Genomic DNA, 18,341 nt, shown 5'->3' with positions numbered 1-18,341 from the left:
ATATCGTCTGATTGGGCACTGCTATTTAAAAAAGGGATTAGTATGCGAGAGAGAGTGAATTTCTCTCCATGTTGCAAGTGGAAATATTTTTTAAGTTGATTAGTAAGCTAGACACGATGTTTGAAGAATATTAATAAGTATTTACAGAATCCCATGTATTCCTTATGAGAGATCTACTTTTAAGTTACAGCTAATGAAATGGAAGTTTCGACTTTTCCTATTACTATGACATAGTTCAACGTGTCCTTTTTCCATCCATGAACTTTTCTACCTCATTGGATGTTTGATAATCCCAAGAGAACTAATAGAATAATGGTCCCATAAGCCTAATGCATTTCTCCTTGCCTCATACCGCCATCCTGGTAGTGTTGCCAAACCTGATGTGCATAAAACAGCTACATTTCACCATTGATAGAGCTAAAGATGACTTTCAAGGAGCTAGATTAACGAAGGCTGTATACAGGGTGTCGCAAAACTCTTTCAACAACGCTTGGGAGCTGGTAGATATCATAAAAACAAGTAACTTTTCCCTATAAAGTTTACCTCGAAAGCGCTTAGTTTCTGTGCTATGAGCGTTTAAAGTCTATCCTGTACGTATGCAACCCAACACAGCAAACGCTTGCTCTGACATAACTAGCAGGGGCGCGTGGCAGGATTGCCACTAGCGTTCCTCGTTAAGAGAGACGACATAAAAACAACAACTTGGGAGTCTTGCCTGAGCCAAATCCAAAACATTAATGATACTTACGATGTTGTAAGAAGGTTTCAGAGTATTTGTAAACTGACCAAAACAAATAATGGGCAGACTGAAATTCAAGATTACTCATTCTAAATTATCTCCATAATTGATTTGATTGATTTGGTTTATTTTAATTCGCTTTTCTGCCACCTTTGGCTAATCGCGAAGATGAGGATGATATGATGAAATAACAAATGACACCAATGTCTACACCAGGATTTAAACCCGAGACACCTGGCGCCGTAGCGTATCTGTAATAGCGTTATTGCTAATCGTGTTTGTCTCATAAGGAAATAATTGCGATGCTCTTTTAATTTAATGATTGATTGATTCATTGCTTGATTGATTTGCTTTGTTTTACTTAGCTGTTTGTGCCACTTTTGGCTAATATACGAAGATGGTGATGAGTGATGATATGATTAAATTGATGAATGTACACTCACAAACATACATGCCCAAGCCGGGATTCGAACCCAAGACCCCTAGCTTATTTTAGAAAACAGTGGCAAATTATAAATTTTACCGACAACTGATATGCATGTAAGAAAAATTATGTTTCAAAAATTGGTATCAAGAAAATTCCAACGATTATTTGCAATACTAGGAACATGCGAATTAAAAACTTTCTCTCCCCACTCTCTCTCTCTCTATCTCTCTCTTTCTCTCCACTCAAACTGGTTAATCTTGAATGCTCTATTAAAGAAGTTGTAGGAAGAAATTAATATTTCACTGAAAGGAATTACATTGAGCTCGGTGCATACTTACTGCCTGTACTAGTTTGTTCTGCACTTCACGATATCGTTTGATATTGGTACATCAAGAGAAATCCTCATAATTTACACTCTTTTCATGTGTGCGAATTAGTTTTCTCATTTTGTGTCTGCTTAGCATTCTTATCATGGAATGTGAAAAAAAAAAATAATCAAAAGGAAACCATTGAGTACACGTCATAAATTGTACATATTTATCATTCATTGTAGCAACTTGATATCAACATTGAAGTGTAAGAGTAATATTTTCGGAAGGCACCAAAATGTCAACTTTTAGTTCACCCTGGAAACAACGTTTTGTAGCAAACTAGCGAGATTCTGACATCTAGATGAATTTCCGGAATAATTCGTGTGAATTTATATTATTCTCATTGTACGTAATTTTCCTACACTTTTGGGCAAATAGTAAATACGAGGACATGAGATTCAGTGACATTTTTGTCCAGGTCGAAACTCGTGTCCGGAACATTCAGTAGAGAGGGATCATGTGTTGATCACTAAACGTACTCAGTCATCGAAATGGCTCAAGAATATTCATCTGCCGGAGATTTTTGTTTATTTTCAGCCTGCTTTTTATAACGAACTCGATTTGCAATAGCGCTAGTTCACTTTATTTCTAATAAATAAATTGTAATAACATTACAGTCTGCATGTTCGAAACGAGGCAGCAAACACATCATGCTTACATTTGTTCGTTCGTGGATTTCCCCGATCTCACGTATCCCTTGCAATTGTTGATATTGCATGATATACGAAACACTCCGTGGTGATGTGGTTAGTACAGCTCGCTACGGCGCCAGGTGTCTCGGGTTTAAATCCTGATCTAGACATTGATGTCATTTGTTATTTCATCATATCATCCTCATCTTCGCGATTAGCCAAAGGTGGCAGAAAAGTGAATTAAAATAAATCAAATCAATTGTGGAGATATTTTAGAATGAGTAATCTTGATTTTCAGTCTGCCCATTATTTGTTTTGGTCAGTTTATAAATACTGTGAATCCCTCTTACAACATCGCAAGTATCATTAATGTTTTGGATTTGGCTCAGGCAAGACTCCCAAGTTGTTGTTTTTAAGTCGTCTCTCTTAACGAGGAACGCTAGTGGCAACCCTGCCATGTGCCCCTGCTAGTTATGTCAGAGCAAGCGTTTGCTGTGTTGGGTTGCATACGTACAGGATAGACTCTAAGCGCTTATAGCACAGAAACTAAGCGCTTTCGAGGTAAACTTTATAGGGAAAAGTTACTTGTTTTTATGATATCTACCAGCTCCCAAGCATTGTTGAAAGAGTTTTGCGACACCCTGTATAGTGCCTGCTAGGGTAATTTTAGGTGTCAGATGGGTGGGGGCACTGCTATTACCGTTAGCCTTAAAGTGATGGCAATATATTCTTAATTTTCACTGCCTAGATTCGGCTGCATCACCCATCTCAATAATCCACTGATGCTCATATGAGATCGAAAATAAAGTATTCCCGTATAACAATATTGTCAACCTCACCTTAGCCACGGTGCTATATAAAAGTAGCTGGGAAGGTAATTATGGGATGGGTGACGCAGCCAATATAACAATATCAGATCACGTGCAAAATGTACACTCATGGCCAAAGTTGGTCTTTGTGGGCTGGAGCCAGTGGCATCATAGCGGGGCAGGTGTTGAATGCCACAGTTCACAGCCAAACAAGTGCAGTCCCGGGTTCGATACCCGCTGGAGGCACATAGTGGTTCGGATCCCACTTTAAAATGTAGATCCAGTCCCGATTAGCCTTACTGTGCATAAAGTGGACTTAAAACAACAACTCAATCAAGCAATCAACCAAACAAGTGCACGAAAGAGCCAGATCTGTCTTCAAAAGAGCAAAGTTGGCAACAGTGATCGGCAGCTGCTGCAGCGAGAGAGGCTTACGGGAAATTGTCCCTCTTCCCCTTAAGTCTGAATTATAATTATTTTAAAGCATGTAAAAAAAATAAAATGTCTTTATTCATTAAACCAATTTCATTAACTTTAGGGTCATTCCACACCATTTCAACGAGGTCAGGACACCCACAAACTCAGATTTCGATGAAATTTGGTATACACCTTTCTTTTATGATTGAAAGAAACCCGCTAAATTTTTTTTCACTATCTCAAACTGTTTTCATTTTACAGCACTTTGAAATATCATTAAATCAATGTTGTCTATCACTCTTGAGACTCTCTACACAAGATACCCTTGCTTACATTTTATTTCTTTTCTCCTTAACCAATCATCAGATCTCTTTGAAATTTTACACAAAGTTCAATAAAATAATGAGAATTTCATAAAAACTACCTCAGCACTCAAAAATTTTGGAAATGCCTATAAAAATACTAATAATGTTTCCTCTGAAACAAATGATAGCTCTGATGTTTCATTGCTTACCTACTGAAAAAAAATATCCTATACATTGATTTCCCTTCGAAATTGAATATCAGTCAGTTTTGACCCTAAATTTCAGCCATTTGCATTAGATGTAGTGGAAAAAGATACGGAACATAAAATGTAGCCTGAAATGTATTGAAAACAATGTTTTTTACCCCAGATTTCTATAATTTTTCTTAGCTGAGTTATTGTAATTATCGCAACTCTCTGCATATGCCAAAAATGTTGCAAGTCATGGAACAAAAATGGCTGCCATTTTCAAACTAAGTCTACTTTTAGAAAAATAATGCCTGTTTTGAACTACCCTTGTACAGGGATTACAGCGACAAGCAAATGAAATTTTTAAAAAAATGGTCTAGCGACCAGTGCTGGACCATTTGGTACGGATTGACCCTGAAATTTTAGGCAATTTCCAAAAAACGTAAAATTTTTGTTAGAAGGAATAAAAAACAAAAAAAAAAATATGTCTTGTAGATAAAGAGCATGTCTTTGCAATGATTTTCAACATCAAAAGTTCTTGGTTCCATCATACCCACATGATGAAAATTCAGATTTTCGTAACCTACTTTTCCCACCACAAAAATTAGGCTACAAATCCATTATTAGTGTTTTTATAGGCATTTGTAAAATTTTTTGAGTGCTGATGTATTATTTTCTGAAATCCTCATTATTTCATTGAACTTTGTGTAAAATTTCAGAGATTTGATGATTGGTTAAGGAGAAAAGAAATAAAATGTAAGCAAGGGTATCTTGTGTTGAGAGTTTCTAGAGTGACAGACAACACTGATTTTATGACATTTCAATGTGCTGTAAAATGAAAACCATTTGAGATAGAGTGAAAAAAAATTAGGGGGCTTCTTTCAACCATAAAGGAAAGGTGTATACCAAATTCCATCGAAATCTGAGTTGCTGGGTGTCAAAATCTTAGTTTTTGCGTTGATTTGATGTGGAATGACCCTTTATTTATTTACTCAGTTTCAAATAGTCTTATTTGGCCATTTTGCACTGAAACAACATAAAGTAGAAACAAAAGATAAATATAAAAACAATAACATGATGAGATGGATTACATGTTCTTGGTCAGTAACTTTGAACATTTTTATTGTATTTTGCAATTCATTAAAATGAGGGGGGAAAACACATTGAAATATACTAGGAGACACACGGTTTATCACGCAGTTGTTGATACTGCACAGCAATATTTCATTGCATCATGTGACACCATTATTTGTGGAGGGAGGAAGGGGTGAAGGAAGGTAGGGTGTAGTGGTCACAATAGCTTGATTTCACCTATCTCCTCGACTACAGTTCCACGAAACCTGCAAATTGGAAAATACTATTATGTGACTTGGTAAAAACCAAGAAATCTATTAACAACCAAACCAAACTTAATTGCATGATCACGCGCGTGTGTGAAATTTACCCAGGCAGTGTTTCTATGTCCGTGAAATCTAAAATACCGAAGTCTTACAGCTGATTCTAGGTTCTGACAGAGGAGTTCACTGGAAATATACGGTCATGAAAATATATTTTACATTTACTTGGGTAATTTGTACCCATAGACATGTTCTTATAAGATAAAAGCATTATTATTTTCATTTTCATTTCAGTGGTTACAGAGCTGGAGGATACAGACGATCGCCCTCACCCTATTATAGATCTAGGCGTCGAGGATATGATCGATCTCGTTCAAGATCATATTCACCTCGTAAGTAAACCACATTTATACTGTAAAGTTTTAAAAAAAGCACCTTTCAAAAATGTTGTGATTTGTTTCAGCGACACAATTATTGTAAAATAGAACCAGGCAGCAGTCTCCATTTTGTTCTTTTGGTTATTCATATTTGCAGATCGACCATAGGAGTTGGAGAACTTATGAGGTAGATGATAAAAGGTCAAGACGTGGATATAATTCGATAACAAAGTATACAGGGTGTTCCCGTGACCTTGAATCAAACTGGCAGGGTGGATGAAGACTGACACAAGTACCAATATCAGATAGGGAACTATCACTGTATTTAATGCATCATTAAATACAGTGAAATCTCAGTTATGTTTTATGGACACACAAGGGAAAAGACATTATTGAAAGATAATGAAAATGGTAAAATTAATTACAGAAAGAAAGAAAAGGTGTACTGCATGTACACACAATATTTGTTATATTGCATTAAATAAGTTACTGTAAATTCACAAAATCACTAGAAATAGACAGTGAAGGGAGGGGGGTGGGGTGGAAGGGGTTACAAGCAAGGTTTACTCACTTAATCCGTTCAGCTAATTCTCTGCAAAAAAAAAAAAAAAAAAAAACATGTTGAACATTAGGACGTTTATCTCTTCTGATCTCATGTTCACACTCTCGTTTCCCTCTATACATTTTTCAAGCCCAGCCGATGACAAAATTTGCCAGAAACCTGTTCCATATGCCAGGGGACCTCTTCCTCATCTCCTCGCTTTTATAGCAGTCTCATTCATTCATTATGCGATATTGAACTGCTCCCTTAGGATCAAGTAACAAGCGCACTATTGCCAAACCGATAGTGTAGTCACTAAATTCTGCTATGTCTAGTTTTTTAACACATTCTAAAAGTGTGACTAAGGTGTCTTTTGTTCTCCCCCTCCACGAAAGAGTATGTGGACAAATGATAGCTTGGCTCAATCACCATTCAGCGTCTCCCTTATCGCACAACAGTATGGCAAACTGTAATTCAGACATCCAGGTTTAGTTCTAATAGCATAATTAATAAATTTGCAATATATTTATCCTAATAGAATCAGACATAACCTAACAACGTAGGCATCCTCATCTGACATCTGAGGGCAAACTTATCGTAATGTTGTGCAATAAGGAAGACCCCACTATTCACACTTCTGTACGCACACTTTTACATAATTAGACCGGGGGAGAGATAAGGGTTTTAAAACTTTCCTTTCTTTCGGTTTGCCCTCAAAAAAGTATGAAGAATTTGCCAACCCCAGTTATCCAATATAGGTTTAGAAAAAATATATAAGGCCTATCCAATTCCACCATCTCCTCACTCATACCTGACAACCCCTGCACCCCCACTTTCTACCTCCTCCCAAAAATTCACAAACCGAACAACCTCAGGAGACCCATTGTGTCCAGCTACAATTCACCCACTGAACGCATTTCAGCCTTTCTAGACTCTCACCTCCAACCCCTCGTCCAAGCCCTGCCCTCCTACCTCCGTGACACCAACCACTTCCTTAACATCATCCAAAACTTACCACCCCTACCACCTAACACCATCCTCTCAACTGTTGATGTCACATCCCTTTACACTAATATTCCCCATGCCCATGGCCTCCGTGCCACAGAATCATTCCTTAACTGCCGACCTAAACCCCACAATCCCAGCACTCACTTCCTGATACAACTAGCCAACCTTGTACTTACCTGCAACAACTTCCGCTTCAGTGATCAACATTACCTGCAGATACGTGGCACAGCCATGGGTACCCGCATGGCCCCCTCTTATGCCAACCTGTTCATGGGCAGGCTGGAACAGGAATTCCTTGACTCCCAGCAACTGAAACCACTCCTCTGGCTCAGATTCATAGATGAAATTTTTCTCCTCTGGACACATGGCGAACCCTCCCTCACTACATTCCTAAACCAACTTAACGACTTCACCACCCTCAAATTCACCTGGTTCCATTCAAAAGACCAAGTGACCTTCCTAGATGTGGACATCCACATTGCGGGAGATCACTTGGAAACTTCCATACATATTAAACCGACCAACCACCTCCAGTATCTCCACTACTCCAGCTCACACCCCTACCACACCAAAAAAGCCATCCCATTCTCCCTTGCCCTCAGAGGCCAGCGCCTCAACTCATCCCGCCAAAACTACAATCTATGCCTGCACCAAGCCCTAACCAACCGTGGCTATCCCTCCACCCTCATCAACAAACAAATCACCAGAGCCAACTCCCACAACCGCACCAAACAACCTAAAACCAACCCTCCAACTCTGATCACCTAATACCACCCCCATATTATGAAAATCAGACATACTCTCCACTCCCTCCTCCCCATCCTGCAGAGTGATCCTGATAACAGGGACATCTTTCGGGATAAACCCAGGGTCGTCTTCCGTCGCCCCCCCAACCTCAAAAACATCTTGGTCCGGAACACTCCCACCCCATCCACACCACTCCCCCCAGCTCACAGGTGCAACAAACCCAGATGCAAGACCTGCTCCATACTCATCACCTCCCCCACCCTCCCGATCCCCACAGCGGCAGGCGAGTTCACCCTTCACCCTAAGGGCACCTGCCACTCATCCAACCTAATTTACACCCTCATCTGTCAAATCTGCGGCAACTTCTACATAGGCGAAACCTCCACCCCCTTGAACCTAAGGATTAATAATCACCGTTCCTCCACCCAAAACTCCGATTTCACTGTTGCCGTCCACACCAACAGCCATAACACCACCTTCAATAACTGCTTCCGTGTTGCCATCATCCATCTTTTACCCCCCCCCCCCCCCCCCCCGCTCTGACACATCTTTCCGCAGGCGCTGGGAAAGGACCTACATAACAGGCATGCACGCCACTATACCCCCCGGACTCAACCTAGCCAACCAGTAACCCTTTCCTCTCCTCCCCAAAATTACCCACCAATTACCCACCCACCTTACAGTAAACACTGGTGAAAGTACTTCTCGTGATCTATCAACTGTTTCTGGCAACACTGATCGTAGAGACGCTACGGTCAGTGTTCTGTGCCACTTCTCTTAGTAACGCCGATCTTTCTTCTTCAACTTGAAAATGCGACATAGATCGCAAAATATTGAATAATTTCTTTTCGTGTGGTAAGTGTTTACTGTCTCCTTCATCATTAGTGTGTGTGTGTGTGTATATATATATATATATATATATATATATATAATGGATAAAAGCAAGGAGGGCCAAAAGGGCTAAGTAAAAATCAAATAAGGTAAAAGGAAACACTCACCGGACAGTAGGAAAATTCAAAATTTTCGCTAATTTATAGCATCATCGGTGTGAGAAGAAACAGAAGTTGGGGTCCTGCAGAGTTGCCAGGTCCCCATTGAAGAAGAAGCGGTGCGTAGAACGAAAAAAACACTGTTTCGTCACCAGGCTCGTTGTAAACTGTGAGTGTGTGGGATGAGTTGGGAGGGAGGGCGGGAGGGTGGTGAGGGTTGGGCATTACTGGGTGGCCTTGTTCAGGCCAGGTGGAGTGGTTGCACTCATGGCCGATATATAGGCCCTCTCCCATCTTTTGCGAACAGAGGTGTTGGCTGGTTGGGGTAGGAGGTGGATGATCGCTACCCGGAAGCAGTCGTTGAAACTGATGTTGTGGTGGTTGGTGTGGACGGCGACAGTGAAGTCCAGGTTGTGGGTGGAGGAGCGGTGGTTATTGATGCGGAGGTTGAGGGCCGTTGATGTTTCCCCCAGGTAAAAATCACCACAGATGTTGCAGGTGAGGATGTAGATAAGGTTTGAGGCATGGCAGGTCCCTTTGGGATGGAGGGTAAATTTGCCAGTGGCCGTGTGCACCTGGAGGGTGTGAGAAGTGATGAGGATGGGGCAGGTCTTGCACCTGGGTCGGTTGCATTTATGGGCAGGGGGGTGTTGGATGTGTGGTGAAGGAGTGTTGTGGACCAGGATGTTTTGGAGGTTAGGGGGGCGTTTGAAAACCACCCTGGGTTTGTCGGGAAATATGTTTTTGGTTTCGGGATCACTGTGGAGGATTGGGAGAAGAGAGTGCAGTGTGTGCCTGATTTTGTTGAGGTGGGGATGATATTGGGTGATGAGTGCAGGTGGGTTGGTGGCAGCAGGTTTCTTGGTGGTAGTGGTATGTGAGGCAGCTCGTGATATTTGCTTGGTGACCAGGATGGAGGGATATCCACGGTTAACCAGGGCCTGGTGTAGGCGGAGGTTATAATTCTGGCGGGAGGTGGGTGAAGTGTTCAGGCGCTGTCCCCTGAGGGCCAGAGAGAATGGAATTGCTTTTTTGGTGTGGAACGGGTGGGAGCTGGAGAAGTGTAGGTATTGCATGTGGTTGGTGGGTTTTATGTGGATGGAGGTAGTCAGGTGTCCTCCCTCGATGTGCACGTCCACATCCAGGAAGGTGATCTGGTTGGGGGAGTGTGTCCAGGTGAATTTTAGGGAACGGAAGTGGTTAAGTTGGTCCAGGAAGGCTGACAAGGATGGTTCTCCATGTGTCCAGAGCATGAAGATGTCGTCGATGAAGCGGAGCCAGAGGAGGGGTTGGAGGGCTTGGGTAGCCAAAAACTCTTGCTCAAGTTGGCCCATGAAGAGGTTTGCATAGGATGGGGCCATTCTGGTACCCATGGCTGTACCTCGGATCTGTAGGAAATTTTGGTTTTCAAAGGTGAAGTTGTTACAAGTGAGGACAAGGTGGGCTAGGTGGGTCAGGAAGTTGGTGCTGGGGTTGTGAGGTTTGGGTCTGCTATTGAGATAGAATTCTATGGAGCGGAGGCCATGGGAGTGAGGTATGTTGGTGTAGAGGGAAGTGACATCAATGGTGGCAAGGATGGTATTTGGGGGCAATGGTGGGAGGGTGCTGATTTTCTGGAGGAAGTGGTTGGTGTCACGGAGGTAGGAGGGCAGAGCTTTCACAAGAGGCTGGAGATGGGAGTCAACAAAGGCTGAGATTCGTTCTGTAGGTGAGTTATAGCTGGACACAATGGGTCTGCCAGGGTTGCCAGGTTTGTGGATTTTGGGCAATAGATAGAAGGTGGGGGTGCGGGGATAGTCGGGTATTAACATGGCAGTGGTACGGGCTGTTAGGCCTTCAGGTGGGCCGCGGGTGTGGATGAAGTCCCGGATTTTGGTGAGGTGTTCGGCGGATAGGTCAACTGTGGTGGGTTTGTAGGTGGAGGGGTCAGCCAGCTGGCGGTTGGCTTCCGCCAGGTAGTCTTGAGAGTTCAAGACCACCGTGGTGGACCCCTTGTCAGCTGGGAGGCAAAATCCGGGACTTCATCCACACCCGCGGCCCACCTGAAGGCCTAACAGCCCGTACCACTGCCATGTTAATACCCGACTATCCCCGCACCCCCACCTTCTATCTATTGCCCAAAATCCACAAACCTGGCAACCCTGGCAGACCCATTGTGTCCAGCTATAACTCACCTACAGAACGAATCTCAGCCTTTGTTGACTCCCATCTCCAGCCTCTTGTGAAAGCTCTGCCCTCCTACCTCCGTGACACCAACCACTTCCTCCAGAAAATCAGCACCCTCCCACCATTGCCCCCAAATACCATCCTTGCCACCATTGATGTCACTTCCCTCTACACCAACATACCTCACTCCCATGGCCTCCGCTCCATAGAATTCTATCTCAATAGCAGACCCAAACCTCACAACCCCAGCACCAACTTCCTGACCCACCTAGCCCACCTTGTCCTCACTTGTAACAACTTCACCTTTGAAAACCAAAATTTCCTACAGATCCGAGGTACAGCCATGGGTACCAGAATGGCCCCATCCTATGCAAACCTCTTCATGGGCCAACTTGAGCAAGAGTTTTTGGCTACCCAAGCCCTCCAACCCCTCCTCTGGCTCCGCTTCATCGACGACATCTTCATGCTCTGGACACATGGAGAACCATCCTTGTCAGCCTTCCTGGACCAACTTAACCACTTCCGTTCCCTAAAATTCACCTGGACACACTCCCCCAACCAGATCACCTTCCTGGATGTGGACGTGCACATCGAGGGAGGACACCTGACTACCTCCATCCACATAAAACCCACCAACCACATGCAATACCTACACTTCTCCAGCTCCCACCCGTTCCACACCAAAAAAGCAATTCCATTCTCTCTGGCCCTCAGGGGACAGCGCCTGAACACTTCACCCACCTCCCGCCAGAATTATAACCTCCGCCTACACCAGGCCCTGGTTAACCGTGGATATCCCTCCATCCTGGTCACCAAGCAAATATCACGAGCTGCCTCACATACCACTACCACCAAGAAACCTGCTGCCACCAACCCACCTGCACTCATCACCCAATATCATCCCCACCTCAACAAAATCAGGCACACACTGCACTCTCTTCTCCCAATCCTCCACAGTGATCCCGAAACCAAAAACATATTTCCCGACAAACCCAGGGTGGTTTTCAAACGCCCCCCTAACCTCCAAAACATCCTGGTCCACAACACTCCTTCACCACACATCCAACACCCCCCTGCCCATAAATGCAACCGACCCAGGTGCAAGACCTGCCCCATCCTCATCACTTCTCACACCCTCCAGGTGCACACGGCCACTGGCAAATTTACCCTCCATCCCAAAGGGACCTGCCATGCCTCAAACCTTATCTACATCCTCACCTGCAACATCTGTGGTGATTTTTACCTGGGGGAAACATCAACGGCCCTCAACCTCCGCATCAATAACCACCGCTCCTCCACCCACAACCTGGACTTCACTGTCGCCGTCCACACCAACCACCACAACATCAGTTTCAACGACTGCTTCCGGGTAGCGATCATCCACCTCCTACCCCAACCAGCCAACACCTCTGTTCGCAAAAGATGGGAGAGGGCCTATATATCGGCCATGAGTGCAACCACTCCACCTGGCCTGAACAAGGCCACCCAGTAATGCCCAACCCTCACCACCCTCCCGCCCTCCCTCCCAACTCATCCCACACACTCACAGTTTACAACGAGCCTGGTGACGAAACAGTGTTTTTTTCGTTCTACGCACCGCTTCTTCTTCAATGGGGACCTGGCAACTCTGCAGGACCCCAACTTCTGTTTCTTCTCACACCGATGATGCTATAAATTAGCGAAAATTTTGAATTTTCCTACTGTCCGGTGAGTGTTTCCTTTTACCTTATTTGATTTTTATATATATATATATATATATATATATATATATATATATATATATATATATATATATATATATATATATATATCTTGTTTTTCCGTTAAATACAGTAAACCTTCCTCCTTCTGCAACTTGGTTCGGGTATAAGTCCAGCTTCTCTTGCCTTCAACAAGTGCTTTATCTTTAAAACACCCAGCACCTATTCCGCCACCTGTCCGTTGGTGGCAGTCTCTCTGGAGGAAGGCTGCTACCAGTGCCAGTGTTACGTTTGGCTGTTCCAAAGCAGTCACTTGCCGATATCACTTATGACAGCAATGACTCATCCAACATAAAGGATGCAACATTTTGTTCTTGTACTACCTTCTGATGAAACCCGTAACTCGTATCTTATGGATAACACAAGAATAATGCTTTTGAACACTAGAGCCAATGGCATGCCCAGGAGTCTCGAGGGGTGGGGCTTGCATATACATTTTTTTACCTCCCCAATGTTGTTGTGGTAACGTTGGAAATTTACCTATATTCAAAATTTGGAATATTATCTATGAGGCATTTACACGAAAAATTATGCTACTCCATGTAATAACAAAATGAATTAATCTGGAAATTATTGTTGTTTTTAATTGCATTAAGGTTTATATATTTGTGAATGCATATAATTTGCAATTTCACCAACAAAAATTAATAGCATCTGTAGCCTGTGTGTTTCAGACAAATGAAGTCAAATTTTGATACATTTTTAAAGCTTTGCACATGTAACACATTTTTGTTAATGCTTTTCATACGTTCAAGCTATGAAATCAGTCTATTATGAATATTTTAATCCAATCTTGTGTCCAGAACTTTACATTTTGCATGTAAAATGTCACACATAATGCTGGAATCTCCACTATGCATGTTGCATTGCTGCATTATCACTTGTCCTTTATAGCCGCGAGGATCTGAAGCAAGGTATCTACCTCTTATTCCAAAATAATGCATCAATTGGAAGTTAACGTTTTCCAGCAACAATCTGTATCGTTCTTAGGTGCAGTTAACAAGCCTGTATGTTAATTAATGCAAGTTGCTGTTCCTGGAATGAAATTGTGTGCCCTATTATCTATTCATCATCATGAATAACCAACAGAGGTAGAAAAGGACATGAAATGGGAATGGAAAGTATTTGTTCTTGCCTTGTAATTAAATGTCTAAGGATCGATTCTATGGAGACAGATTTGCAGAGGTTCAAATTGCACCCCCCCCCCCAAATCTTTGTCCTGCATACATGCTAGCTGGCAGCTATTAGAAAAAAAATATGGGGAGGAATGAAGGAATTAAATGTTGAAATGGAAACTGAACAAATAATACATTCATTTCTTATTTTGTTCCTGCCATTATGATTATTATTAAGAAATTGAACTCAAAACTGTAAATTACAAATATAAAAGCAACATGAACAAATATTAAAACTAAACCTTTTAACGACTTGCCAGATGAAAACAGTTGGGAACAGTTGAACTGATGAATATTATTTGATTATTAACATTATCTATCAAACTCTCCTATGAACCAATATAAGAAAGGCTTTCTAGTTTAACAAAACATTCCCTTTTCAGGGTTTTGGGATGATTTTTAGTGCTGTTGATTTTTTTCAATGTGTTTGTATATTTTAAAATAGGTTTTTATTATTTATAGTCTGGAGACTTGATTTCTCATTTCACAGTGGAATTTATATATCAAGTGACAACCATGATTCTATGCTAGCTTACGTTTAGTCCTCATGTTTTTGATTGTGTGATATTTCTCAAAGTAAACGATGTGCTTGCTGATCCAATACCTCTAGAATAATATTTGCATTTGTACAGTGTTGTTTTATTTATTTACACATAGGCATTACACAATGAAATTAGAGAACATCCCAGACAACTGAACTCAACCAGAAGATTTTCTTTTAGGCAACATGTTATGTCTCAACTTTGTGTATAATAATATGTTGATAGTCCTGTTCTAGCATATTATGAAAAGTCATGATGCTTTGTTTGTACACATTGTATGCATTATTTTTACACGTGTAAAAGCAATTTAACTAAAGTAGTTAGAAATGTGACCTCATATGCATATTGGTTAGGACTGAGTTGATGTAAATGTGTTGGGTGTTGGCCATTTGGAGGGGGTTGTAAAAGAGCCACACAACATTTGCAGTTTACCATATTTACTCATGTGTAGTGCACACTTTTTACCAAAATTTGTTCCCCTAAAAACTTGGTGTCTGTTATGCTTGGAATTATTTGGATGGCAACATTACAACCATGCATGTTTTCTGTCACTTCATATAACATGTACGTACAACCGGCTCAAATACAAATTACCAGGTTATTTATTAGTAATTAATAATAATTTTAAAAACATACACTATGGAAGTGAAATGGCTATTTCCCGTGATTTTTCACTTTGTAACCGAAACTTTTGCAACACCAAGAAAAGCAGCATAGAATTCGAGCATGGGGTGTGTATTGGCTGTATGTGTTGGGCGAGAAATAATAGAAAATAACTTCCTGAGTGCTGCAAATCCATAACATAATTTTAACCTCACTTTCTTCAACTACTAAATGAACAAGGTGGTTGCAGAAGTGAAAGGTTTGGGATGCTAAACACAGTGGAGGGAGAGGGGGAAGGTGATGTAGATTTGTCACTTATTGCATACACAAAATATTCTCCTCTTGGTCCACATAGCAACAGCTTTGTGACCTACAACTAAGAAAGCCATTTCTTGAACCTGAATTGCAGTGTGCATTATACATGCATAAATACGGTAATTCTCCAGTAAGTTATGCAAATGCATATTTTTTAAAAATTATAAACCACCCAATGCATGAATTACATAACTGATAGTTTATCTCTTACATAATTCATGAGGTTTTTAAAAGCAGAACACAGTTTGATTTGATGTGGTGTAATTCCAATGGAATCGTACATATAAAAATATTCTGAATACAGCTTCTAATTATTACAGTGTAAGAGTATCGACATCAGTTCAAACTCGTAATCAGCTCAGCCCTAATGGTATGACATTTTTCCTTGATTGTGTAATTGATATTATGTAAGTGGGAGTTTTAGTGCCTATGTATTAACTTTGATACCTTCTGTTTATTTACCATATATTTTCTACCCTGTCCCATTTCAGGTCGGTATTAACATCTCCAGGTTTTGGGGCTGCTTTACTGCTTCACTTTGTCATGTGGAAACTACGCTATATATCCTGTCCCCCCTAAGAGTGGCTCGTTAAAGTAATAAGCACATAGGTTGTTAGCTTATTTGATGCACATTGAAAGAAATCTTCATTTAGTTTATAAGATTGTTTTCAAGCTATCTCATAAAAGGGGGGTTTCTGAATAAACAGGGCTCATGGATGTTATTAACATGGAAACTGCATGAAATCATTCCATTATGATTATCCAATGGACATTTCTTGAAATAATTTTTATTTGATGTGCATTCTAGAAGTTAGGAAAATGTGTTACTAGTACAATTTATAATTAGTGTGTAGTTTGTTTATGAGAAATGCCCATTGCCATCTGTCAAAATGTCATGCGGATTGTACAAAATAATACTAATATGTCCATGAACTCTGTTCCTTTGACATGGCTCTTTTGTATGGCTGGTTTATTTTTTGTGTTACAATGACTGTGTAATAATATTGACAAAAAATAGGAATTACTTAGTTCAAAATACTAGTTTGAATGATTTATGAAACTTGAGCGGTTCCTGCTTTGTGTGAAAGTTTGTTTACTTACCCAACTTATCTTACTGTAGGCAACTGATTCTCCATGTGAATAAAGATAATGTATTCTAACTGTTCTTGTTTTTATTTTTGTAAGGTAATGAAGCAAGTGGTATTGGATGAAGTTTGAAAAATGTAGAAGTTGTTCCATAAGCTGAATGAATATGTGATGGGGGACGTTGCGAAGACAGAAAATGAAGATCTTTCGAAGCAAATATGAAAAAGAGTATGATCAGAGATACAAGCTGTTTTCAATTGCAAGAAAGAAAATGTAGATCTTTTTTCACCCTGTGTCATTTATTGAAGAATAAGAATCGAAGAATTTCTTGCTAGTTTCAAGCTCTTACCAAGAAGCTGAAGCAAGCTGAAAAGAGAAAGTAGAAGTGAAGAAAAATGAAGAAAGAAAACGCGAGAATGAATATTGGTATGTTGAAGATATGAAGACACAGTAAGTTTGGGGTTGGGTGATGGAGTTTGAAAAATTCAGAGTACTCCTTCATTGTCTTTAATGTAAATGAGCACTTCCTTAGGCATGATCATCTTCTTATACTATTCTAAATGATTGCAATAATGTGATGGTTTGTTATTCATCTTCATTGTTAAGATTGCCATCACAAATGGGAAGAATTGAAATTCTGTGGAATGGGTATTGAAGCATTACAAATTTACCATTAGTCCAGTTAATTTAGTTGTTTGTATTTTTGTGCTTTGGAATCAGTGTTTGATAAATTATACATAATTTTAAATTTATTACAAGAAAATATTCATATTCAATCTTCTTTAAATCATTGATTCACAACATAGCAAGGAAATGCATTTTCATAATTTCTGTACATTTGGATAGGGGTCTGATGTCAATTCTTGCAGTAACAGTTTGCTATAAAGGGGTGGGGGTTGCATTGCAATTGAAACTTTCGTCTTTGATCAGATAATCTGCAATTTTTTTTTCACTTCATAAGGTTTCAGAATGAATCAGCTGTGTATTCAGTGAATGTATGCGTTTCTGTGTGTGTTTGGAAATAGAATAACCGTAATTAAATACTGTAATTTATTCTAAATTCATAGCAATCTACTACAGTATGCTGACTTCAATTATTGTTTAAGGCTGAATGGTGCTTACCAGCATTACGAGAGAATTTCAACACAAAAGGTTTTTTTTTTTTTTTTTTTTTATGGTGTGTGTGTGTGTGTATTGAATAATTTGACCACTGATTGTGTTAAACATTACATAAAAATAGTGTTGGTAAGTAGGTTTTTATTTCTGTACTTTTCCTCCCCTGCAAACAAAATAGATATTTTAGGGATGAGACATTAATCTGTATTTTGCCTTGTTATACGCAGATCTTTGTTTCACTAAAATTACCTACAGTGTCAAAGATCTTATAATTCTGTACATAGCGTGGAATTTGGTACAAAATCCTGACATTTTGTTATTTTTATTAATGTAGATTGATAATTTGTATTCTCTTGGCTTTCTAATCAAGTCTATAAATTTACATATTTTCAAAGGTAAAAACTAGTTACATGTAGTAATTAAGGAAATTAACAAACAATTTAGGTTCTTTGAAAAACTAGTACAATTTTGTAGGATATTGGTAAAATATCAATAAATTTTAATTGGTAATTTTATCAGAATTGGCAAAAACTTCCATATCAGTCCATCCCAAAGATATTACACCATGTATATACTCTGGAAGCTCAATTTTACTTCCTCTGGTTTTAAGTTTTCTGCATTGTGCATTCAATTTTCATGGTCCTCCCAATGGAGAAAGTGCTTTAAAATTATACGGGATTGAACATTTTCA

General features: G+C 40.2%; 1 protein-coding gene across 6 annotated transcripts in view; it reads left to right on the top strand.

Moving 5' to 3' along the window:
* The window catches only part of tra2 (transformer 2), a 59,687-nt gene extending 42,011 nt beyond the window's left edge, over positions 1-17,676 (top strand). For 4 of the 6 annotated variants that reach the window (XM_083120696.1, XM_083120697.1, XM_083120693.1 and 1 more), the window contains exons 7-8: positions 5,520-5,617; positions 16,634-17,676. In XM_083120696.1, the coding sequence (XP_082976822.1) occupies positions 5,520-5,617; positions 16,634-16,659 (124 nt within the window). In that variant the 3' untranslated portion in view covers positions 16,660-17,676. The other 2 variants (XM_083120698.1, XM_083120695.1) reach the window with 2 other exon arrangements.
* The last annotated feature ends 665 nt before the right edge of the window (positions 17,677-18,341 follow it).

The sequence above is a fragment of the Lepisma saccharinum genome, chromosome 4, assembly GCF_977018435.1.
Source record: "Lepisma saccharinum chromosome 4, izLepSacc3.1, whole genome shotgun sequence".
NCBI classification, from domain to species: Eukaryota; Metazoa; Arthropoda; class Insecta; order Zygentoma; family Lepismatidae; genus Lepisma; species Lepisma saccharinum.
This window is presented reverse-complemented; position numbering and strand designations above follow the sequence as displayed.